The sequence below is a fragment of the Pararge aegeria genome, chromosome 26 (genome assembly GCF_905163445.1).
Source record: "Pararge aegeria chromosome 26, ilParAegt1.1, whole genome shotgun sequence".
Classification (NCBI taxonomy): domain Eukaryota; kingdom Metazoa; phylum Arthropoda; class Insecta; order Lepidoptera; family Nymphalidae; genus Pararge; species Pararge aegeria.
Genome location: NC_053205.1, coordinates 5,389,296 through 5,417,220, shown reverse-complemented (window position 1 = coordinate 5,417,220; position 27,925 = coordinate 5,389,296). Strand labels below are relative to the sequence as shown.

The 27,925-nt window shown below is 35.0% G+C and overlaps 1 protein-coding gene across 2 annotated transcripts; it reads left to right on the top strand.

Annotated features, from left to right (window-relative positions):
• Positions 1-46: 46 nt before the first annotated feature.
• LOC120635473 (eukaryotic peptide chain release factor subunit 1) lies at positions 47-26,723 on the top strand. Of its 2 annotated transcripts, none has more exons than XM_039906495.1 (9): positions 47-513; positions 2,053-2,228; positions 3,484-3,722; positions 4,975-5,205; positions 7,214-7,369; positions 8,533-8,633; positions 9,350-9,443; positions 10,276-10,423; positions 26,089-26,723. In XM_039906495.1, the coding sequence occupies exons 1-9, from the start codon at positions 431-433 to the stop codon at positions 26,172-26,174; spliced, it is 1,314 nt and encodes a 437-aa protein (XP_039762429.1). In that variant the 5' UTR covers positions 47-430; the 3' UTR covers positions 26,175-26,723. The 2 variants fall into 2 exon arrangements, with proteins under 2 accessions (XP_039762429.1, XP_039762430.1); XM_039906496.1 differs by lacking the exon at positions 26,089-26,723 and adding an exon at positions 15,329-15,595.
• Positions 26,724-27,925: the final 1,202 nt, after the last annotated feature.

The following is a 27,925-nucleotide window of genomic DNA, read 5'->3' as shown; positions in this document are numbered from 1 at the left end:
TTTTATTTTTCGAGCTGGCAATACGAAGGATTTTCTTTCATTTCTTCAATCGATAACGATCGGTGGCACTTGGCTGTTCTAACGTTGGCGTTTGTTCCGTCGCTTGGTCACACGTTCACGTCATCTTTTTAGTTTCCAATGTGTGAATTTTGCATCCCACATGCTTAGGGGTAACCGAAATAAGAAGAAATCCAAGAATCCCCGTACGAGAAGAAAAGTGCTAGTTTCAAAGTTAAATGTGAACTAGAAAGTGTGTGAACAAAGTGTAGCTTTCGTCCGTCCGGTTCAATCTGGATTTGAGCAGTTTGAACAGTGTTGGGCTCCGTACCCTTATATTTTCATTTATTTAAAGTTTAGGGGTGTTTTGGATACATAAACGTTGCATTCGTTGTTATTTGGTTGTTAACTGTTTGCTTGAACCCGATCAAAAATGTCTGAAGAATCGTCTGCAGATCGCAATGTCGAAATATGGAAGATAAAGAAGCTAATCAAGAGCTTGGAAATGGCAAGAGGGTGAGTTACATAAACGCATGAGGAAAGCGCAAATGAGATTGTTTGCGAAGTTTTTTGGCCACATGATTCGGTGAAAATGCCAACTTGGCTTCGTCATTTCCACGCTGGTTTTATGCGCAACTTGCATGCGCGAAATATAACCTCGATACGTATATATATTTCCGATCAATGTGCAATGTTCAGTCAACGAGCTTGCGCTATCAAAATCGAATATTGTTATTTTTTCGAATTTGATTTCGAAACTTTTCGCCATTGTAATATGCAACCACTAGACAGTGTGCAAGCCATTATCGACTCTAATGACAATTTTAAATCTGCATACATTTCGTTGTCTGTAATATCTAAACCAATATTACAAATAATTAATTTGACAATGTTTATGCAAAAATGTGAAATTATTGCATTCATAGGATTATTGGTAGAATAAAAAGTGATAGATCAAGTGTTAGCTGGTCAAGTGAAATGTATCTCAAACCTAAAATTTGGATAAAAAAGTACAGTGTTAGAATGAAAAGTCGAGAGCCACAAGTAAAAATAATTGAAAAAAATATTTATCTCCCTTTACATGAATCATCACACTTCAGGACACAAAGGAATAATTGTTTCATCTATCAAATTGTATTGTAGATACTCAATCAATTTGAAATAAGAATTTGTTTAGTTCAAGCTTGTTGAATTTCAGATCTTTTGGTCTATTATTTGATCTGAAAGAATGTGAAACAGAATTCACTTTTTTACCTTCTAACAGATGAATTGTAAGAATCTGTACTTACTATTATAAAGAAATGTCAATGTAACAAGCACTTTCTTCTGCAAAGTCATTCTGACTTTCATTTTCCTCAACTATAAAATTAATGCCAATGCCAACCTTGATTAAGAGTCAAAATAATGTACCAGAGGTTTAATTTAAAATTATGATCTCTCTCTATGGTCGTTCCTTCATCACTGAAGATCGTGGTCCTGGTGAGATCTCAACTTCACGTTGGTAAACTGTCTACATAGACTTCTGTTGGAGGCCATTTTTGCGATTTGATAGAAGCAGTCTGAATTTGATTTTTTCAGCTGATCTGCCCATCTTGTTGGGGACCGGCCTCTAGGTCTTTTGTCTTCAGTGTTGCCCGTAACTATAATTTTTTCCAGGCTATCATTCCCCCGCCGCATTATTATAAAAATTATGTTACAATAGGTTAAATTTAAAGTAATATTGTACTCTTATCTCTTCAATCTTATATGGTTGGAAGCTTGTCATGCTACTGGCAATGCAATTGAGCATTCTGTTACAATACCATGTAGAAACTATAAAATTGCCATTCCCCTCTAATGCATTAGCCCGTTACCAACTTAGACTGCATTGTCACTTATCAGCAGTTAAGATTGCAGCCAATGGTAGAACATAGTGAATACCATCACCTCAGTTCCATCCTAACCTAATATGTCTGGAAAATGTATGCAGATTATGGGAGCACACAGGTTAATGAGACCTATTTAAATTAAAACCATCTAAAATAGCAATAAAACCTAACAGATATTTGTTTTCAGGAATGGTACATCAATGATATCCTTAATAATACCACCAAAGGATCAGATATCCAGAGTCTCCAAAATGCTGGCTGATGAATTTGGCACTGCCTCCAACATCAAATCAAGAGTAAACAGACTTTCTGTGCTGGGTGCCATCACATCTGTGCAGCACAGACTCAAGTTATACACTAAAGGTGAGATTTTTTACATATATAAATATAAAAACCACCATATGCAGCAACTTTTTATAGTTATAATTGACATTCAAAGCATGGTACACCTGATTGTATGTGGAAAACCAATGCCTAAAAGAGAGCAAAACACTGCAGGGCATGCAACATGTCACTCTGTGTCCGTCTGTAATTCCGTGCCTGTAATTACATCTGCATGCAGCTGGCACTTAATTGAATTTTAGGTCATTAGCCTTCTTGGGATAGAACCAGAAGCTAATTGAAAGCTGCCGCACGCGTTACCCGTTGACCGTCGATATGATGACGGCCGATTGGCGCAGGCAAGTTTACCTTATATTATAAGTATTTATGTATATATTCTTATAATTATTCATCAGTCATCTTAGCACCCATAACACAAGCTATGCTTATTTTGGGGCTAGATGTGTGTATTGTCGTAGTATATTTATTTATTATTTATTATTACTTTCTATTTACAATTTATTTAATGTGCTCAAAGGTGCAATTTTATATAATTACTTTCTTTTTGTAAATTAGCCTGTAAGTTCCATTTGAGTGGAAATTCCTTTATGGAACAATAAATGTCTTAAACCAGAAACAAGTTTGTGATCTTTATTAACACACTTATTTTGGGTATATATGTACTATTAACACATTTAGCGCCATTAGCCATTGAGACCATAGTAGTGGTCCTTGGTATATTTTTATTTAGTAATTATTTTATAAGTTCTTAAGATATATTGTACCCTCAATGCTACTTAGCGAAAAGGCCGCCTTTTGTATCCTGCTTCATTCTTCATGTGTTTGTTCTTTTTTTTTGTCTCGTTTTTCTTAGTGGTGTACAAATAAAGAGTATAAATAAAAATGGTACCATTTGTCAAATCAAGTTTTCAAAACACTGATACAAAATATATTCTGCAGTATATAGAGTAATGTGTACCATTGTAATGTGATCGGCTTGGGATACACTGGCAAAATATAATTTTGGGAGAAAACTAAACTCCAGTCTTGATCATCATTGTAAGGTAGCTGGTCTGCCAGTGTTTTATAGGATATTCTTCGGAGAGTGCGCTCATCAGGAGCTAGCTTGTCAGGAACTAGCTACTTGATCTTGTTACCATCACTCTACCATTGCACCGCAAGACAACAGGCGGTAATTCATTCCTATTGTTATCAGTATCCTAAAAACTCATACAGGCAATTTACTACGTTAAAAAATATGCAATAATTAAAAAAAATTTTTTTTTCTTCTCTTCAGTACCACCCAACGGCCTGGTAATATACTGCGGTACGATCGTAACGGAGGAAGGAAAAGAGAAGAAGGTCAACATCGACTTTGAGCCATTCAAACCGATCAACACATCCCTATATCTGTGCGATAACAAATTCCATACCGAAGCCTTAACTGCATTGTTGGCAGATGATAATAAGTTTGGCTTCATCGTTATGGATGGTAATGGCGCGTTATTTGGTACGCTGCAAGGTAATACACGTGAGGTGAGTGTCTATCATATTTTTTATATGACGGCCGACTGGCGCAGTGGTCAGCGACCCTGCTTTCTGAGTCGTAGGCCGTGGGTTCGATTCCCACAACTGGAAAATGTTTGTGTGATGAACATGATGGTTTTTCAGTGTCTGGGCGTATATCTGTATATTATAAGTATTCATGTGTATCATATTTATAAAAATATTCATCAGCTATCTCAGTACCCATAACACAAGCTACGCTTACTTTGGGGCTAGATGGCGATGTGTGTATTGTCGTAGTATATTTATTTATTTATTTATATGTAATTTAGGTTATTTTTGTAATTATACAATACATAATTTTTGAAGTTATACTTCTGTAAGAGCAACTGCCGAGTTTCTTGTCGGCTTCTTCTCGGTAGAATCTGCCTTCCGAACCGGTGGTAGACGAGGCGGCTACAAACAGACAGACTTGACTTTTCAAAAGTGCTTATATTAAGGCCTACTTGAAATAAATGAATTTTGAATTTGAATTTGTAGCGGCGTTAGGAAAAAATCATTGGAGTGAAATTATGCGCTGTAACAAAATGTGCCTCACATGGTTACACGATCTTAACGGGATGAAGGTAGTTCCGATACCGATTGAAAGGGGAATATTCACCATATCGTGCGCTAGCTCACTATTTACGATGCACACCGTCACAAAAAACCCGACACCCTGAAGTTAGCTATAAGGTTTGACAGTGTACACTTTCAATTGTCAAAGTCTGTGGGATCATTCTGGTTATTTAATGGATTCAATTGTACAAACATCTCAAATTTTAATGTTCAGTGAAACTTGGTGGTCCGAAAATGAGATAACTAGATTACAATAAAACCATCAATTTATTTTAAATACCTTTTTTCTATTGTTAGTGTCGTTTTTTCTACAAACGTAAAGCCATTGCCACTTTTTTGAAAAGATTTATGTCTTGATACGCCAAAGAAGTATAACTCTATCGCTTGTACATAAGTACACACACGTTTTTTTTTAATAGTGACAACGCTGGTTGGATAAATCTGCATTGTTTTTATCCCCCGCAAGGTATTCTACCTTTAAGATTAGGTATTTTTGGTAGTAGTCAAGCTATTTGTGACAGAGCTCCGGTGTAATTAAAGGCACATAGGCTTAGCACGTTCGTCTCAGGGCGCCACATTGCAGGACGCGTTACTTGCATGCCCTGTGAAGTTCTTACTACTGCTACCTGTCATTGCTTCTGATACAAATGCATTTAATTTCCAGGTGCTGCACAAGTTCACGGTGGATCTACCCAAGAAGCACGGCCGTGGTGGTCAGTCCGCCTTACGTTTCGCGCGTCTGCGTATGGAGAAACGTCACAACTACGTGCGCAAGGTTGCCGAGGTGGCCACACAGCTATTCATCAGTGCGGACCGTCCCAATGTGGCTGGACTCATCCTGGCTGGTTCCGCTGACTTCAAAACCGAGCTGTCCCAGTCTGATATGTTTGATCCGGTACGTATATGACCATCATCATCATATCAACTTATTACCAACCGACTGCAGGGTGCGGGTCGCCTTCCATAATTAGAAGTCTTATGGCCGGAGTTCCTTAAGCAAACCCAGTGTGGATTGGTGCACACGCTTCCAAGTTTACCTTACGATGTTTTCTTTCACTGTTGAAGCAAGTGATATTTTAATTGCTTAAAACACACATAACTTTGAAAAGTTGGAAGTGCATGCTGGGATAAGATCCCCCTAAAAATGAACCCTGAAGTCCTAAACACTTTGCAATGGTAATGCTTAGGAAGTGAGGTAAGTTTATATTCTATATTAATTTTTGGTCTCAATCTGATCAGACTCACCCTTGTTACACTCACCCTGGTCAGGTACACCCTAGCTAAATTCATTCTGGTAGGCTCTAAGCTGAGTTTTTATTAGATTCGCTGTTAGTTGAAATAGACTGAAAAACAGGTCTCACCCTGATCAGAATCACCCTGTTCACACGGATATTAATGCAGTTTTCAGCGATAGATAGAATGATTCAAGAGGAATGTAGTAAAATATTGGAGAAAAGTAACAAACATTTCCGTGCAAACTCGGACTCTACTAGATAGAGTACGAGCGTCCTCTGTTCTTGTACTACTACCATCCACTGTGATCACCAATCCGTCTATGGGAAAACCCTCCCGTTGAGAGTCCCATTTAAGTCCAGCAGTTAACGGTCATAGACTATTGATACAAAAAAAAAGACAAAGAGCCCACTAATGTGGTGCATCCTCGTTCTAGCTGGTGCACTTCAAGGTTGAGCTGTCTCTATGCGAAATGTACGATCCTGATCAGGTACAGCCTTATCCCTATAGAATAGACTAACTTAATCTACGACATACTAATAATAAACTACCACTGTGGCGGTTTTCACAATACGTCACTAGATGATAGAGAAGTTTTCATGATATACGACTTCCAAAGATGATTGTTTGGACATCCGGTGTCTGAGCAAGAGCACACCCCACCTTAAAATCTACCATATATACAATATTGGATTTGAAATTTGTCATTGTTTTTATTTTTCTACTAGCCAAGCTTCATCTTTGAAACAAAAAAAAATCATAATCTATTCATCCGTTCCGACACACACACACACGCAAAGACACAGACACACACACACACACACAGGCGCATAAACACAGACACACACACACACAGGCGCATAAACACACAGATACAAAGGCGCACACACAAACACATCAAACTTATAACACCCCGTCGTCTTTGCGTTTAAAAAAGTGTAAAAAACTCTAATTAGCGAATTCCGGCAACACAAAACCTTGTAAACTATCGCAAACAATGTTTAGGTGAATGAAAGTATATTTTTTTTTCTCTTCATAACAAATTTTAGACCAACCTTACCTCAATATAACAAACTTTGATATAACAAATGAAACAAATGATGACTTGCACTGTTCCGATTTGTTATATTGGAAAGAATAAATTAAAAACGCAGCATGGTAGTTCCATGATGATGGTAGAGTCACTACACGCAGACAGACTTGACTTTTCAAAAGTGCTTATACTAGACCTACTTGAAATAAGCGAATTTTGAATTTTTTGTTTTTTTTTTTATGCTCTTAAACCTCCGGTAAGAGAGAAGAACTTTTCAACAGTGGGATTGATACACAGATGATGTTGATTAGGAAGTTTTTTTTTTCCAATACTAGTTAGCCCTTGACTGCAATCTCACCTGGTGTCAAGTGATGATGTAGTTTAAGATGGTAGCGGGCTAACCTGTTACGGAGTAAGGTAGTTATACCCCTAATAGGTTCTACGCGACATCGCACCGGAACACTAAATCGCTTTGTCGGTAGGGTGGTAACTAGCCACGGCCAAAATCTCCCACAAGACTGGGCTAGAAAAAATCTGAAATTGTAAATTCCAAAATTGCCTCTGCCGGAAACTCTTACTTAAATTTACAGCGCTCACCGTTGACGATGATGATGAATAAATCTGTTTTTGTTTCCAGCGTCTGCAATCCAAAATCATCAAACTGGTGGACGTGTCTTACGGTGGTGAGAACGGGTTCAACCAGGCGATAGAACTCGCAGCTGAGTCCCTTCAGAACGTCAAGTTTATACAGGAGAAGAAACTCATTGGGCGCTACTTTGACGAGATCTCTCAGGTATTCATTGACTTTATATTTCAACCACAAATAATCACTCGTCGGCAGTGGCGTGCACAGGGTATTCGGCTAAAGTATGAATAAAGCAGATACTTGGCATAAAATGGAAAAATCCTGTAGGCAGTGCTTTTGTGCATGTATGAAGTGCACGCCTGCTTGGCGGTACGTCTTTATTGATATGATGGTAACTAACCACCGGCCGGGAAAAATCTGAAAGTATTAATTCCAAATTGCCCTTTGGGGGCAATCTAGGCCCTCTAACAGCGCCTAATATATTTATATATTTCATTTGTCAAGTGTCAGTTTACCGGGCGCTTAACGTAGTTGGACATCACATAAGAGTTCGCGAAATGTTTTTTATTCTCTAGGAATTACCTAAATCACTGTTCATGCGATTAAAGGCGATTTCTAAATTCTTGACCTACCAATAACTACATTTAAAAAATATGTAAAAACACATGTAATGCAGCGAAGTTACTATACATTTGATGAATTCCTTAATGAGGAGGTAGATTGGAAGCAGCCAGCCTCGCTCTCATCTCCCGCAAGATAGTGATTGTAAATGTTGAGGTAGAATCTACTTTCCGAACCGGCAGTGGCGTGCACTTCATACATGCACAAATGCACTGCATACCCAAATTATTTTATATAACTCGTATTAGCGGGGAATTTTAGCATTTTATGCCATGTACCTGCTTTATGCATACCCTGGTCGAAAACCCTGTGCATGTAGAGACACTACAAACATGCAGTTTCCTTAGTTCAATGATATCCAGTAATAATAATAAATAAAATAAATAAATATACTACGACAATACACACATACATAATATACATAAATAACTATAATATACACATAAGCACCCAGACACTGAAAAACATTCATGTTCATCACACAGACAATTTTCCAGTTGTGGGAATCGAACCCACAGCCTTGTAATCAGAAAGCAGGGTCGCTGCCGATGCGCCAGTGGGCCGTCAAATAATCATAAGTCTGTGGACATTAAAAATAACGCGGAAAAATGGTGGAAAAGTTATTCAGTATTTTGACATGCTTTGTAATTGGAGAGGTGATAATAAGTTGAAGTGCGACAAAAAACGGAACCTTGATAAATCTTACCTTCTTGGATTTCACTCGACACTTATTACGTATATTTTTTCAGGACACTGGAAAATACTGCTTCGGTGTAGACGATACGTTGCGGGCGCTGGAACTCGGCGCTGTCGAAACACTCATCTGCTGGGAGAACCTAGACATTCAGCGGTGAGTTATGCGTTACAAATCTTCGTATTTGAATCGGTGTTTATTTAAAATTCCGGTAAAAGATTTCAGATTTCCTGTATTTTATTGGAATTTGTATTCAGAATCACTTGTGTAACAGCTCATTTTGCATTAAAAATAAAAGGAATACTTTTCAACTATGTTTATGTACTTTTCGAGTTTAAAAACTTCCAGTGGGAACTACAAAAAATGATTGCTGGAAAACGCCTAGTGTTTATATTCTCTTTGGCGGGATACTTGCCATACTTTTTTTAGGCTCTTGATTACTTTATAGCTTGGCAAAAAAAAACAAAAAACGGATTAATTTTTTTTAAATTCTCATGACACAATTTGGCCTATAAATGTCTAATCTAAATGCTAAAATGACAGCAATTTTTTCTTAATTTGTTTTATCGCAAATATATACTTATTTTCACTGCATTCAATTACTTGAAATTCACGACATACGAATAAAAAATATATGTAATTTTACAATATTATCCAATTATCTAATTAGGAGAAACTGGCAAAAAAGAGTAGAAATTAAAAGCTGACTATTTCTACCCCTTTCGCTAGCTTATTAGTACTTATTAGCTTAACAAATGGTTTAACTTAACACTTAAAATATTGAAGTAAGACGGTTAAAAAGAGAATATAGGCAGAGCGAAGTGTCTACGTCAGCGTAACGCTAAGTAATTTGACAAAATGTAATATTTCAGATACGTGCTCAAATCCCACGCCACCAACCAGGAGACCATTCTGCATCTCACGCCCGAGCAAGAGAAGGATAAGTCACATTTCACTGATAAAGATGTGAGTTTATTTATTTATCTTATATTCAGTATAAAAGTATACAGAAACTATGTTTGCAATGCTGTGTAAAAAAATCAAGTCAATCCGTCGACAACATTCCGAGGGTTGAAACACCTGCTTTGTCTAATTGACGATAGTTTTGTTAGTAAAGTTTCGTAATTATTTCCTCTAAAATATACGACATAATGTCGTATTTTATTGCTGATTGATTTAATTTATCGTTTCTTTTTAATCCACTACAAAGTCATCTGGTAGTATATGTATATCGCGGGTTTTTCTGTCACAAAACGCTTTACCACCTTAGATTAGCTCTTGGTCTGCAATAATGAACTAATGTTCGTATACTCATTGACAGTACCGGCGCGCCGTCAAAGCGCGGAGTCTTTTCTATGGTCCTATACACAGCTCGTCCGGTCTGAAGGGCGTGGTTGCCGTTGTAATTACAGACACATGAGGCTCATTACAAAAAATAACAAAACAAATGGTTTTCATTCTAGACACGGCCATAGAATACATTTTATACCGGGACTTTTTAAAAAACCCAAAACAAACGCGGCGGGAGTCGCGGGCCTCGTTGCTCTAGGGGCTACATGTTTACTTACGGATCACGAGATCCTTGAATTCCGGATTGAGTCCAAACTTCCAAAAAGTTATTGGGTTTTTTCTGTTAAAGAACTCTCAGTTACAGCCTAGTAAAGTAGCTAGTGGTGTCAACCCCTCTGAGCACTTTGAGCAATCTGTTCCGGTAGAGCCCACCAACGCGCATTGTAGTACCGCGGTGGGCATATGCTCTAAAAACCCCATATTATTATTAACAATTTGTGTTGAACAGACTGGCGTGGAATTGGAGCTGGTCGAATGCCAGCCTTTGCTTGAATGGCTCGCCAACAACTACAAGTCTTTCGGGGCGACTCTTGAGATCATCACCGACAAGAGTCAGGAGGGTAGTCAGTTCGTCAGGGGATTCGGAGGGATCGGCGGTGAGTTTATTTTTTTAATATTTTTTTTGCTAAAAAAAAAAACAAAAACCATAATGTACGCTAGCCTTTACAGCCGCAGAATAAAGGCTAGCGCACATTAGGCGGCGCGGCGTATAGTAAAAGCAATGTGAGGCCATTCTAATGTTGTATTTATTCTGAAACGCCTCGCCTATGTATACTCACATTTACCCGTCAATCTACGTGAGCGAATGCAAAGAAAGTGGGATTATATCGTCTTTAACGCGAACGAGCGTGAGTAGGGGAAGTGTAACAGAGAGTAACACAAAGTTGAGACAAACGTTTGTCGATTTCAAGGTCGCCTTTGCGCATTTCTTATTTGTGCTTTTTTATATCACTGCATACTTGCTCGTACAAAAAATTCTGATAGGTAAAGACATTAAGCCCATATAGCCGAATCTATGGCAATAATAAAATTTGTGGCAGATGAATTTGAAGTTTCAGAGGATTGTTGAGGCGTATACGGTTTGCTTGGCTGTATAGGAAACGACCTTAGCCTTAGTTCATGAAGATTGTATTATGTCAAAATGGCCACTGTTTCGATACCGCAGCCGTCAAATTCATATTTGGAATATTGATACTCTTCTAATAGCAAAGGTCTACCTCTATGTATATATAAATTAATTAAATTAAATCCTCTTTGCTTCCGCTCACGTAGGCGCCATTTTATACTAAATAGCTTTTAAGTTAAGATAAATTTTAGTTTGCGCAAACGTAAACACTTTTGTTTCTTAACTAATTAATAAAATGTTGTTTATTTAATGGTGCAAGCAACGATCCCTATACATTCACTTGCGTTATGAACAGTTCGGTGCAGTGAATAAAGTTCAATTTTGCTTAAACGATTGCCAATTCTGTGGTGCACAATTGTGTTAAAGAAACTAAATTTACACATCGAAAACTAGTGTTTTTCATTAAAATAATGACAGCACTACTTTTCGGCCTGTTAACTAAGTTCAGTTTGCATAAAACATCATCAGCGCCACTGTCTCGATTGCCAAAAGTGTTTAGGGTTGCGCAACCCGTTAACAATCACTATAACAACAAATTATAGTTATTAATTCGCCTAGGTGTTCGCTAGCCTTTATTGATTACGCTAGAGGTGTGCTGGGAATAAAACTGACCCCCTAACGGTGATTTGATTACCCCTAAATACGCTAGTCTAACCCCCTAATACAAACCTTACTCCTATTTAATATATTCTTGCCTCACGTCCCTTTTGTATATTCAATTGATTGGTAATGAATGGATTGATTATTTAGAAATGTTTTTATTTTCAATAGAATACTTATATAATATAATCTTTAACTATTGGATAGATATTCTTAACAATTATTCATTTTTAAGTCAACATCTCTCAGTTTCGGAGCGAAACGTGCGTAGAGGGTACATTGCCGAAGATCTGTTTGGTGTGGAGTATAAGAATTGAAGAAATTATAAATTACACCATACAGATTCTCCTGCTTTTCGCCGAGTGTAGCAAATTAAGCTTAATTTTCATAATTCTTTAATAAATAATAAAGTTTCTAACTTACTTATCGATATATTACATAAAGTTGAATATAAAAGACGGTCGTTAGTGAACTTCTAAATAAGCTAGTAAAACACTGTATCTAATAAAAATGTAATTTGTAGTTTTGTTAAAAACTACATTTAATATTTGTCACTTAACTATGTTGCTCGATAACTTATCGACAGATTAAAGATATATAGATAGATAGAAAAAGAGTCGATAGCGAACCCCCCAAATAACATAAAACTGGCATTAGTGTGTGTGCACTCGTAAATATGCTAGTGAAATCTCCCAATTCAAAGACCCCTATAACACATTTTTGCATTAGTAAAATCGTAAATATGCTATGGTGTAGTTTTTAAGGGCCGTGCAAATTTTGATTTAGGATTGTGTCAGAAATGACAACCGTTCGGTTTGTCTAATTTCGTCTGTCTATCGATATTCTAAGCAAGATATATTTCGGAGAGTGCGCTCAGGCGTTATATATTTTTCGACCTTCTTAGCGCAGTGTTGAGAGCTGTGAGCTTAAAGTGAGAGGCTCCGTGTTCTATCCCCGGCAAAAGCGATTTTCTAATTTACAACGTGTAACCGAATTACGATAAACTCTTGAAGTGTGCATAAGTATACTTCATAAGGAATCGGTCTGTAAAAATATTAAATCATAACGAGCAAATTTGAAACAATTCAAAACATTCTAAGTGTTTACTTCACGCAATTTTGAGAGCTGTTAGCTTAATGTGGGAGGTTCCGTGTTCTATCCCAAGAGGTGATTTTCAAATTAACAACCTGTAACCGAATTACGGAAAACTGTTGAAGGAGGTGCATAAGTACAATTCATAAGCAGTCACACTGTAAAAATACAAAATCAAAAGAAGCCTATTTATTTTTCCATACAAACAAATTCGAAACATTCTAAGTGTTCAGCTGTTACAACCCTATTGATGATAAAAGACCGACGCGTGCATAGTACCTACTTTACGAGACACATACCTAATAAAGTGACCATAGTAACTTGATTTTAATTTTGCATTTGATGTTAGGGATTTATTTGTTTCAATAGAAACTATAGCAGTGGTTAACTCAAAAACTATGAGCGTTTTGGTTATGAAGTCTCAGAGAAAGTAAATAATGTACCTCTTTTACGTTGAATAATTTCTGAATTTTCTCCGGTCTGGTCTGTTGGGAAGTGTTTACAAATTACAACCCTATTGATGATAAAAGACCGACGCGCGCATAGCACCTACTACGTTACGCTACACGTACCTAATAAAGTGACCATAGTAACTTGATTTTTAATTTTGCGCTCCGTTGTAATAGATTAGATGTTTGGGATTGCCCTAACTGCCCAATAACCCATCTTCACTAGGTTAAATTGCATACAATCGCTTACTTGTAATGGCATAAAAGAAACCCCGCAGTTCTCTACCATCCCGCAAGGTATTAAAAGAGTCCCCTTACGAAATTGATATCACATAGACACGCGTACGAAGCGTTTTGCTACGTTTATAATACGCACTGCAGACATTAACAACGCCGTTCCAAGACGTTTGCTACTTATGATATTTAGGTTTTTTTTATCTCGATGGACTAGGTATCTTCTAGACAAGCGCGCTCCACCTCAGGCTTCATCATCACTTAATATTAGGTGACCTAGTTTGAGATATCTACCAACGTTTACTTATTCGTTCGCCGGAACGTTACCTACGAGTTATATGGAATCCAAAGACTTAAGAATGTCATGTAGTCACAATACCGCTAAACAGATTGTATTGTCAATAGATGGCGTTCTTTAGAGTCACAGATCTAAAAATGTTATTTATTTATTTATATTCTTATTTTAAATGTCGTTGTTGTTTTTTTAAACACAAAATGCTTTTTAAAAGAGGTAGTAAGCCAAAGAGGGGTATAACTGATAATAATAATATAATAAACTTTGTTCCATTACTTTTTCTTGACTTTAAATACTTATAGTGTTAAAAATTACGCAGTGACAACCATAACATTAGCTGTGTTAACATTTAAGGCGACACATAGGTCCTAGATAATATTACAATACTAATTTACATATATGTGTGTACTCACACGCGTACACGTGTGAATTCGATTTTACGTCATTAAAATTAAATTAGCTCGTATATTTTCTTTGCTGGCAATACATAAAAATTTGAAATATAATTTGAAATTGGAATAATTATTCAAAATCGAATACATGTTAATACTCGTTATTGAGTGGTGTCCCGATACGTACTTCTTTGTTTATTAAAAAAAAAACAATTTTAAACATAAAAAGTAACTCTGTGAGGTCTTTGGAATAAATGGATGCCTATATCATAATAAAGCTTAAACGCTAAGGGAGGTAACTTTGGAATCTAACGTTATTATTAATGCTGCCAACTTTTAAAAAAACAAATAGAGTATAAAAACTATTGGCCCATAATAGCGCCAGCATTTTGTATACCATGCCAATAAGTGAACAGTTAGACGGCTTATATTTTCTGTAAATATTTATTTTTAGTTCGTAATTATTATTATTTTTGTCAAATTATTATTCATTGAAGGATTAAAATTAAGGAATGAAAATGCTTTTAAAGACATTTACCATTTTTAACATAGGCATTTTTTTTTTGTGTGAAGGCACAATAATATTTTTTTATAATTTTAATAAGAATATTATTACTTTAAACTTTGTATATCTACATTTTGATGTGACTGAAGATAGCTGCATTCAGAAATACCGAGTTTAGCTTGGGGATACATAACATATATGAATATACTAAAACTTGTGCAACATAATTTAATAACTTACTTTCCTTTTCGGAACATAATATGGCAGTTTTTTAACATTGCCATCATGTCTATAAGTCTCTCGATATCGTTACCGATAATTTCAGCCAATTAAACACCGATTTCCTAGCCTATATACTCCTTTAATATAATTGCAATAAAATTAACACAAAAGTTATATATGAATTAGAAAAAGGGGTCTTTCAAAATTATTCCCAGCGCACCGAACCTAAAAGAATATCTGTGGCTTTGGTACAAGATTTGCACGCACGCAATCGACGAGTCGTTCTCGCATATCAAAATCTGTATCTTCAAAGTAAAATGGACCTAATGCCACTAGTTTTGAAATCGCAAATCTTGTACATCTTATTCAAAAGCCTGCTCTAAAGAATTGCAGGCAAATCTGAGCTCTAATTCAATACTAATAAGATCCATTTTAGTCTTGCGGTCGATACTGAATGCGACTCGTGCCAGCAAATCTTGTATGAAGAGTACCGTCGAGTACTGTTACTAATTTGTACTCTTTTCCTTTTTTTTTTTCTCTGCTGCTTCGGACGCTGTTGGATTATCTGGCCGACATGTAAATATAGGTATATTGCGTTACAAGGTGGATTTCCAATCGCTCCAGCTAGATGAACCGTTGGACGATGTCGACCTCGATGATTATTGAAGCTGTTAAATCGATTTACGTTGATCGGTGGTTGGCAAACTGGGGCTTATGGACCTTTATGTTTGTTCTAGCCAGCACTGCGAGAAACGCTCGCGCGATTTCTACTCTCGCGATTTGTATGCGCGAGTTTTTGCTTCGCCCGTGACTAGTTATCGACAAAGACGTGCTGCGAAACGATTACCGTTTCGTTACGAAGTCGCGTAGAAACCGATTAGGGGTATTTAATATAACTGACATACCGTTATTAGTTAACGTTTTGTTACGTAACGTAGCGTTAGCGTCTTATACTAAACATTTAATGGTGAGATTGCAGTCAAGGGCTAGGCTAGTAATGGAATTTAAAATTTGTGCAGTATGACGTTTTATGTCGCTTAGTACAATATTTACAAAAAATCGCGATTAATTTTTTTTAAGAGTGCGTTTTAAGTTAAATTCCGTTCGCGGAATATAAATGGTGAGGATAAATGTCGCGTGGAAGATTTTCGCAGTGCCGAATATCTCTTACGTAGCGTAGGGTTAATTACCTGTAATTTTGCATATTTTAGCCGAAAAATAGTCTTATAGAAATGTTTTTAAAAGCTTCATCACATAACCGTTCGAATTCGAAGTAAGAACTGCGAGTGCCACGTGTGACACGTTTCTACCTATGTTTAAATATTCGATCGCGTGGACGTTAAATACGAAGTGTATGGTATGCAAGAAGCGCCATCTAGTTACAATACAGGGAAACCGTATTGTCAGCGTAAAACAATACGGTTTCCCTGTATTGCTTTACAAACTTTCACGCAATCGCATAATTAAACGTATATTAGGGTTCAAACTTGGAAATCTGTCCCTTTTCAAATGAAATCAAATCAAAGACACTATATTGTACACCAAAGACATTTTTGACAAAATAATAATTATTAAGTTCCAGTTATATCTCCTCATCAATCAAGGGCAATGATCCGACAAACAAATAATTTTCAAGTTCCTATTCAATATAGCGTGCATTATTCTACTAGTACAGCCCCTTTGATATCCATATTGATGGAGTTGAGAAAAAAATACATATACAACGTGTATGTAACCGAATTACCAAATACTGTTGAAACGTGCATAAGTATATTTCATAAGAAATCACCCTGTAAAAATATTAAATAAAAAGAAGCATATTTACTTTACCATACAAACTAATTCTAAACATGCTAAGTGTTTCCTTGTGACAACCCTATTGAAGACAAAAGACCGACACGCGCATAGTACCTACGCTACCTAATAAAGTGACAGGAGTCACATGATTTTAATTTTGCATGTGATGTTATTTATCTGACTTCTTTCAGTAAAAACTATTGCAGTAGTTTACTCAAAAACTAACAATGTAGCTCTAAAACATGTAAAGTGATATTTCGGTTTTCATTTACGTATAATATGCTTTACTGTCCTTCTCTCTCTCACGCGAACAACTTCATAGTTTGTTAAAGATCGATTACCAGGTTTTGTTGTCAAAGATTTGATTCGAGCGTCATCGATTCTAGAAAATTGATATGTATTACTGAACGAACAGCGAGGTTATTTGCATCCGTCAAAAAGCTAGTTTGCCGACCACTGACTTATACCCGATCTTAATAATCAATGTAATCCAAAAGATTCAGAAAACAGATACAATTTAGTATTGCTATCTAAAGAGAAAGGAATTGGGGTTTGAAATCTTTGTGATTCATAAGTGAATTTTGGACCTACCAATGCATGAGTTAAAACAATGTGCTTAAACACATTTATTACAGCGAGCTTACTATACAATTGACGATTTATAGCCCAGAAAAGAAACGTACGCGGGTTCCTATTAAATTTCAAGAATAATAGAAGTACAGAAAATTAAAGTCATACAAAAAACACAGTATTCAATGATCAAAAATTGGGTTTCTTGCTATAATTTTTTCATTTAAGCTTTGTTATTCATAAGTTAATTTTGGACCTAACAATTCATAAGTTATAACAATGTGTTTAAACACGTTTATTAAAGGGAGGTTACTATGCATTGATGCATTACTCAATGACAAGATAAGTTTGAAAGCACACCGCTCAACTCTCGCAACGGAGAATTGTAAAAATGCTGATGTCACAAAAGAGCATTTGCTGAGCTTCCTGCCTACTTCTCGGTAGAAGCTGCCTGAATAAATGCACACTTGAACATATTCAATCTCCCGGCCAGATTTATTTAAATCCGCACGAAATATACATCGAGACGTGATATTTTTAGATATGGAAACAATGCTCCCTTGAAGCCTAACAATAATTTAGAGGGGGCTGAAAAAAACACTGATATCAATTTTCACTGGTTTGTCGTTGAAGTTAGATTTGGATTGAATTATGCCTTCCGCACCGGTAGAGCCACTGCAAACAGACAGACTTAGCGTTTCAAAAGAGTATATAAGGTCTACTTGATATAAACAATTTTTGAATTACGCACGTAAATAAACTAATAAATTCTATCTGTCATCTGAAACTTTTGGATTATATTGATTTATTAGTTTCGGAAGATTGGACAGTCAAAAAAACTTTCACCGATGAATTCGAACTTGGCTTGCATGCTTTATCATTTGAATTTTACATAGGGCGAGTGAGGTTGCGGTTTTATACAAAATAAACTACCCTAAAAGGGTCAAAATTGGTTTGAAAAAAAAAAGTATTGTGCATGATGAACTGAATGACAGATGATTCCAATTTTTAAAAATGTTTTGTTTAGTTGGTAAATGCCATAAATATAAGCGTTAAAAACCTTCCCGTGACTTCGATAAAACATATTTGAATGTTGTTTAAACCCGTCCCATTTCTTCCTTAACCAACCCATATATTGCTTCTCGTTTATATCTTAAATCATTTCAATAAATATGCTTAAATTGCTTTTAAACGGGTTACAATAATTGCACTTTTCTGTCACGGGTGTCCCTTTAAAAATCATTCATAATTGAGTACTGAAAATTAAAGTAATATATAAACATATTGGTTTTCTTGCTATAATTTTTTCATAGCTATTGCTAAGTTGTTATAACGCTGGTGAAATTATGATATCCCTATACCTTGAGCTGTGTGATTTAGTCCGTAGTTTTTCGTCTACACAAATTGCATATAGATATTCTTAATAAAACAGTCCGTGAGCGACTCTTTTTATAGCATTAGAGGGAAATGGTAGCCTATAGCCATAAAGCCTTGAGAAAATAACTGCAAAGAATAGAAATGTAATAATATTTGCCTTATTGTCATAACAGTTGCCTTAATCTGTACGACAAAATAAGATAATGTAGCTAATCCCCTCTCACTCCCATATATCCCTATTGAACCCTTATGGCCCCTGCTCCTTAATCTCCCATTTCCAGTTTCAACTCCATACCACCATTTATACCGATGTAGCTTAAAGCAAATATCGAGCACTTGAACGTATAAGGTCGATTTGTGATTTGTACATGTTACTGTGAGGTCTTTGCTTAGCACGCGCGCGCACACACTCGCACACAAACACACACACTCGCACACAAACACACACACTCGCACACCCACACTCGCACACAAACACACACACTCGCACACAAACACACACACTCGCACACAAACACACACACTCACACGCACACACAGACTCACACGCACACAGACACGCACACACGCACACAGCGCGCGTGCTTTTTTGCCCCCTGATTGAAACAAAAACAAAATATACTATTTTGGTCCATTGGTCTTTTTACAATAACAATCCAAAGCGTGAACGTAAGAAACCCAAATTAAAAAAAATCACACGTGAGATTGGGGGATCGGGAGGGGGGAAAAAAATTTTAAAACCTCACGTAATTTATGGACGCCCCCTAATTTAATTATGGGCTTATGAGATGCTGGTTTTAATGTCAAGAATGTGTATTTGTCAATATCTCTCCTCTCTAAAGAAATATCGCAATAAAACGCAATACAGGTTACATTGTCCTTCCGTCAAACCAAGCAGAAGACCTCGTAGAAGACTGTCTGTCTCATTCTAACGTACTTTCATTGGCTTGAATATGTATACATGGTGTTAGTACCACAGTATAAAAAAATAAAAAAAAAGATTATATAATTGGCCTGGAAATATTGATATTTACGCTACTATTGTACCGAGTAACGTGTCGGCTTTATTTACATTAAAATTATATAAAACATATTATAATAAGGAGTTTTTTATATTCTTACTTAAATCGATCAAGTCATCAAGACAAAAACGCCCTGAAAGCAATAATAGCATAGGAAAATACATATTTATATATATTTAACATTTTAAATATTCTATATATTTAAAGATTATTTAATAAAATTTATATGTTCTCAATGTTTGGAATACGCTTGGAATATAGCTCTCGTACATAAGTTATAACAAAAAAATAGAGATGCAAAAAATGTTACAGTGCTATACAATGTGTAACCGAATTACGAAATACTTTTGAAGAGTGCATAAGTATATTTCATAACGAATCACCCTGTAAAAATATTAAATGAATAGAGCATATATATATTTTTCGATACAAACTAATTAAAAACATTGAGTGTTTGCTTATGATTGAAGGTTAAAGACCGACACGTGCATAGTACCTACGCTACGCGACGCGTACCTAATAAAGTGAAGTAACCAGGTGTCACTTGATTTTAATTTAGCATGTGATGTTAGGGCTGTATCTGATTTATTTTAAACTAAAACTATTGCTTTTCAAAAACCTTTTCGTGTCACAGATAAGTCCCAGAGAAAGTAAATAATGTACATCAAAAGCCCATGAAGTAATATTTCGCTTATCACTTACACGTTGTATAATGTTATACTTAATATAACAAAAAACGTAAATATAGTAAAATGTTACACCGGTGTGGAATATGTGTTTGCGTTTGCTATGTTCTTATATAAATGTTTTGTGTTATCACCATTAATTATACTGTAGTTGCAATAATTGTATGTAATTTTAAAGCTTACCACAAATTTACGCAGCATTCGTTAAAACTGAGAATTTGCATTATAAATTAATTTCCACGAAACGATGTTAAATAAATTGTCGTAATACCAATAAGCCTGGCAATTAATAGGATGAGAAAAAATATTAAAATACGAGTTACCTACGGCCTGTTCATCAAATAATATATGTATAAGAGTTAGAATTAATAAAAAGTTTTAACATATATTTATTTGGTATCCGCCAGATAAAATAAATCGTACTACTGTAAAATAATGTGAGTAAACCTGAACAAACGTGAGTTTTGCAGCCATTCTGGGCTCTTAGTCATTGCTAATAAAACCGTGAGGGTGCGAAACCAGTCGGGCAATCTCCGACGAAAATTCAAGTAGTAAAAAAAAGCGGGTATAAAACTGTAAAAATTAACTTTTCTCATCATATCAACGCATTACCGGTCAACTATAGGGCACGGGTGAGAAGGGGTTAAGATCTTAGTTCACAAGGCTGGTCCAGTGTATTTTTTTTTAATAAATAAATATACTAAGCCAATACACACATCGCCACCTAGCCCCAAAGTAAGCGTGTGTTATGGGCACTAAGATAGCCGAGAATATTTTTATGAATATAATACACATTAGGACGGCCAATTGGCGCAGTGGGCAGCGACCCTGCTTTCTGTGTCTAAGGCCGTGGGTTCGATTCCCACAACTGAAAAAATGTTTGTGTAATGAACATGAATGTTTTTCTGTCTGGATGTTTATATGTTATATTATAAGTATTCATGTATATTATTCATTAAAATATTGATCAGTCATCTTAGTACCCATAACACAAGCTACTTTGGGACTAGATGGCGATGTGTGTATTGTCGTAGTATATTTATTATTTATCATTCAAATTTACCAGCTTCACATTGCAATGCAGATATATATTTCTCAAACCTTCCTGGCGCGGTGTTGGAAAATAATATTAATTTGGGTATTTATAATATCTGAATATCCCTGATCGGGTCTTAGGGGAGGCTTCGGCCGTGGCTGGCAACCAAATACGACAAATACGGGTGACCAAGCGATTTATTCGTTTCGGTACGATGCCGCATGGAAACTGATCGCGTATAATATGGCTGCCTAACTATAATTTATCGGAGTTATGGGTCGGAGTTTCTCCCAAAGGAACCGAGCTTAATCGACATTAAGCTCGGTTCCTTTGGGAGAGGGGATGAAAGTGTTTGACGATTTTACACCATAACTCCGACAAATTATAACCGATTTAAATAATTATTTTTGTACGATAGAGGTTATAATATGTGTTTAATTTTGCCCAAACTGTGGTTGGAGATAGAGGACAAAACTCCACAGCGGGCAGCAGCAAACCCCTCATTTAAGGCTTAACGATAAAAAGTATTCTATATTACTTCTAACACTTCCAAGAATATGTGTATATAGTTTCATGAGGATCGGTTAAGTAGTTTTTGCGTGAAAGCGTAACAAACAAACTTACATTGACATTTATAATATTAGTAGGGATTTCATAACAGGACTTCACCCAACTCAATAGGTACTGACAGAATACCAGCGTTGTGGTTACATTAGTGTCCGGGACATTGAGCTGAGTCAGAACCTTTTTATTGGCACGACACATCATAGACTTAAACTATTCATAATTAAGTATAAAATTTTAAGTCACTCCGTATGTTAGTCTGTTTGTGATGTTCTGGTGAATAAACAAATTCTATTCTATTCTATTCTACATGCGCATAAGCACTGCATACCCTAATTATTTTATTAACTGGCATATGAAGGGGGATTTTTACATTTTATGCTATCTTACTATCTAGGCTACTTAAAAACCCTGTGTACGCCACTAACTTACTTATATAATAGATTTCCTACAATTTCTTAATGGCCGGTGTCATGACTGATACATGTCTGTCTGTTGGAACGACCCCTTAGCGTTCTTTATAAACGGATGGGTTTAATAAATTGACATATATTCTATGGGAGCCATAATATATGACGATTTAAATATCTCAATGTAATGTATCTAACAGTGTAGCTTAAGTTTGTGGTACCGTAAATTTTTCCAGGTTAAATATATAATTAAAATAACGCAATAAAAAAAATTGAGGCATACATCTCACTGCGGAGTGTTTTCGATGACAAATATATGTACAATATGAAATTATTTACTTATAAAATTAAAATTATTAATATTATACTCATTATGTAACGTTCCTCAGCGTGATAACCCGTAGTTCAGTACATGGAATTGTCAAGATAAATAAAATTGAAACCTGTGTGATAAAAAGTTTCTCATCCGAAAGAACAGGGTAGGTTTCACATATTATTTTATTATGATAAATGAAGTGATTGTCTAATTTTTGATGAGTTGGCTATTGTTACCACGCTAATAATTCTAATTTATGTGTTGTAACATTCAATAATTTTTTTTTTTTTTTTTTTTTTTTTTTTTTTTTTTTTTAATTTGTTGTTACGTTTCGAGTGTATTAATTTTATTATTAAAGTGATTTATTAAATTTATTATTTATCTTGATAATTTTCAGTTTCTGCACAACAATATTATATTGAAGCAATTAGATTAACGTAGTTTATATTTTGAATGCAATTATATTTAGTGATTTAATTTTTAATATGAAAAAAAAAAAAAACTTTTTTCTTAGTATTAGTATTAGTGGTATAAGTTTGAAACGAAATTAAAGTGAGGACTAAAAAACTTAATTTTAAAAGAAATCTTTGGAATTTAAGTAATTTATTGATTGAAAATGTATGCTTTTCTGATATAAGTATAAGTAAAAATACGTTTGCACTTGTCACCTTGAGTTAACTTATTTCTCCTTCTTTGATATGTATTTGCGCACAAGCGGACCTGCTTGCGACTGAAACAAATGAACCTATTAAAACGATGAAACGAAATGAAATGAAAATACACTTTATTGTACACCTAACATATATGAAATTATAAACAAAAGCAACACTAAATAATACACAGGTACAATGGGCGCCTTATCGCTAAAAAGCGATCGCTGCCAGGCAACCCGACATAGGAAAGGGGAAATAACAGTTAGACTTTAGGTTTAGGTCTATGCATTTGATTTTTCCGCTTGATTTTCTTACTCGCCGATGATTGCTAAAATATGGTTATACAAAACTTTAATTGACATGGCTAAAAAACGAGCCGTATTTCACCGCACGATATATTATGAACATATTTACATTTTTACATATTTACATATTTACGTTTAGTTTTTGATGCAGTGGATTTATCTATTTTTTATATATATATATATATATATATATATACATATATATATATACATATATATATATATATATATACATATAATTTTTTTTATCTTTCGCCTTATTCTACGTTTGTAGAAAAAACGACACTAAAAATATTCTTTAAATTATTGAAACCTTTTTTAGAAAAACTAAAATGTTGACTATAGCTAACTTCATGGTGTCGGTTTTTTGAGACGGTGTGCGCGCGCATTGTAAAAATTTACTCTCCATTTTTCCCTAACGCGCCAAAAAAAGTATAACTTCAAAACAAAAGTAGAACGTTTTGATTGAAATGTAACAAATAGTAAAAGAAGGTTGGCAATCATAATTTTTTTTTCTGAGTATAATTCACTGAAAAACTTTACTGCGAGCGAAAACTATACACAACTTTAACAAAGGAAATTTAATTTATAGTAAAAGTGATTACTGTTACTAAAAGTTTTTTTGCATTATTTTTTTTTTTATTTCATTGATTGACCACTGACAGACATTCGTCTGTTTGTCGTCAGCAGAACATAGTAAATTAAGTTCTATAAATGCTTCAAATAATTTGTTTGCTACACGATATCGGTGTAGTAGTCGAAACACACCTTAAGCGTCACCGACCGTCACTCATATACTACCTTTAACATGGTCAAAATATGTCCTATACTGTCCTATAGAATAGGTATTTTCTTACATTTTCTCTCAAGCCTAACCTGGATATATAAGGTAAATAAATAACACTGACTCTTTCTGCTTTGCATGGTCCTTTTTTGTTTTTTTTTTTTTTCTCTTCTTTCTAGGCAATAGTTAAAGCTTTCACGTAGGTATACTGCTTTTTTTTTTATATTTCATTTCATAGGTTAAGTTTTCTAATGCTTACTCGTAGGTGCGTACGTTTGGTTTTTGATGTTACCTTTTTTTTTTTTTTTTTAAAATGCGATGTAAACTAGTTAGAAGTTGCCAATTGTGTTTTTGTGAAAATTTCTAGTTTGATATTTTTTCTTTTTTTTTGTCGTGTGTACAACAAATGAGGTGTCTGATAGAGATTTCAGTATGATCGTTTTTTTTTACAGTTGTGTGCCGTAGTTAGTAATTTAGAGATTTTATAAAAAATATATACATCTTGATTATCTTAATCTTTATTTGAAATCACATTATGAAAATCATACTCATTTAAAAATAAAATGTTAAAATGTAAAATGTAAAGCGTCGATCTTGAAAAATACCAACTGCTGAGTTTCTTGCCGGCTTCTCGGTAGAATCTGCCTTCCGAACCGGTGGTAGAGTCACTACACACAGATAGACTTGACGTATCAAAAGTGCTTTTGGCCTACTTTTAATAAATGAATTTTGAATACGTTCTTCTGTCCTTTGAAAATATTATGTAGCCACACACATTGTGATAATAATTCTCTGGAAATGCAACAAAAAATATTTGGATTCTTGCAGAAAACAACTTTGAATGAAGTCTCAAGTTGTTTTTTGATTTAATACTTTCTTGACGCAAATAAAAATATTATGATGCTATACCATCATCATGATATGAGCCAAATACCGGCTCACTACGGGGCACGGGTCTCCTCCCTGAAAAACGAGGGGTTAAGGACGTAGTCCACCACGCTGGCCCAGTGCTGATCTGTGGACTGTTGCTAGAAATGTGTGCCGAGGGAAACGTTGTCTGATGCGTGGCCTTGCCAGGGTTATTTTTTTTGTACACAAATGAAATGTAATTTTATTAAACACTAGCTGTACCCTGCCACGCTTCTCTGAGGCACATTGTGATTGAATGATTGAATGGTTGAGAAAAATAGATAAAACTTTTTGAGTTTTAGAAGCGTACACAAACCAACATAACATTTTTATTTGACGGCCGATTGGTCAACCCTTCTTTCTGAGCCCAGGGCCGTGGGTTCGATTCCCACAACTGGAAAATGTTTGTGTGATGAGCATGAATGTTTGTCAGTATTTGGGTGTTTATAGGTATATTCTAAGTATTTATGTATATTATTCATAAAAATATTTATCAGTCGTCTTAGTACCCATAACACAAGCTACGCTTACTTTGGGGCTAGATGGCGGTGTGTGCATTGTCGTAGTACATTTATTTATTTATATATATAGATTGCAAACATAGTTGCATAAAATTTATTTATTTATCTATTTATATTGTATTATTTATTCTATTATCTATTATTTATTTATTATTATTATAAGAATATAAATAAATAAACATGGTAACATTTCCTAACATACATGTTACATTTTATTAGGCGTCTTCACATTTCTTGGTTTATAACACAGTAACATTTTATATATATATATATATATATATATATATATATTTTTTAAATTATTTTAGTTAAATGTTTTATAACAGTCGCGTGGTAAGCAACCAATATTTAATTATTATGTTTATAAAAAAAAATAACTATGTTTAATTATTACAGGTCTCCTACGCTACAAGGTAGACTTCCAATCGATGCAACTGGATGACGAAGAAATTGACAACTTATACGACATCGACGATTATTAAACCTATGGCATAAGTTAAAATTGTATATTAAATTTTAGCGGAAGTCTCAGATACATAACGAAAATGAAGAGAAATTTACAACACCCCTAAAGCCTTACTTTATAAAAGGGTGAAATCACATTACGATTTCCATTTCATCTTTATACAGATCGCTTTTTTTTTTACGAAGATGCGTACGCAATTCATTCCCGATTTCTTGCATTTACTATAGCTTTCGCATTTTTGTATTTAAAATCATCCGAAGTCAACTTGTAAGAAGTTATGCTGGCGCGTCTTAACATCCGTGGCATTTAAATATATCTTGCAGTGACTTATAGTATTCGACAGCATAATAGATGGTGAAATAATCTGGGTGCCTGGTCTAAGATTTCTTGTCGTTTCCGTCATAGTTAACTGCGGTTTGCATGGAATCGATAGAGCGCCACCTAGTTATAATAGCGGGAAACAATATTGGATAGAAGCAGGGCGTTACTTTGCAGAAATCCACGATATATTATGAAAATTAAGCTTAATTTGCTATTGCTCCGCAAAAAGCAGGAGAATCTGTATTATAATTTATAATTTCTTCAATCTTCAGACTTTACAATGAACAATTTTAAATTCATTGTAAAGTCAACATCGCCTGAGGATGCTCCGATTTCGGAGCCAAACGTGCACAGAGGGTACATTGCCGAAGATCTGTTCTCCTGCTTTACGCGGAATGCAGCAAATTAAGCTTCATTTTTATAATATAAGAGGGAAACAATATTTTCACTAGATGGTGCTCTTTTGATCCCGTACAAATCTTAAATTTTTAAGATACAATACAAATCTTAAGTTTTCGTAAACAAAAATACAACTAGGAGCGCATAGCAAAATCAGCCGAAACTCGTATAAGTGTTACCGAATCCATCTAAATACAAAAAAACGATGCTCAGTAATGTGATTACACCCTTGTGAGTTTGACGTCCGATTTTAATTTATATTATCTCTAAGTACTGAGAAAACCTTTATTTTACCAGCAGTGTCTTTTTTGTGGTTATATAAAATAAATATATATATATTTGTTCCCTAAACTCGATAGCCAAAATGTTATTACATTTACACGAATTTTAGTACGATTTAACAACATTATATGAATTGTTTTGTCGAGATAGTATTGTTAAATACTCAAGATGGCATCCAAAACAGCGGAGATTAAACGTTTATTAGATAATTTTGATATAAATATTAATTATGTTACCTGTTAATATTGTACGTTATTAACATGTGATAGTAATCGTTGAAGCTCACCAACCCACGATGGAGCGGCGTGGCGGGTCTATGTACTAAATCCCTTTTAACTATCTGAGAGGAGACCGTTGCCCAGCAGTGGGATTTTATAGTCTAAAGAAGATGCTGATGACCTAGCATCGTTGTCCAGTTAGTGCTGAAGTAGAATTACATTTAAATCGTATTTATTTACTAGTGATGGAGCGGCTATTGATTTCATTAAAGTTCGATGGAGCGAACATTGATTTCATTGAAATTCGATGAAGCGAATATTTATTTCATTGAAATGCGATGAACTTTATTGCACTGCAGTATGGAACGGATTTTGAAAGATGTTTAAGATTACATTTGAAGAATATTTTTGTACATTTTTATGTAAATCAATAATATATTCGATATGGCACTAGTAAATAAACTTTTCATAGTACACATTATATTTTTGTATCCTTTGAATGCGGTCACAATATAAAACAATAAAAAAATATGATTTTCATTTGAAA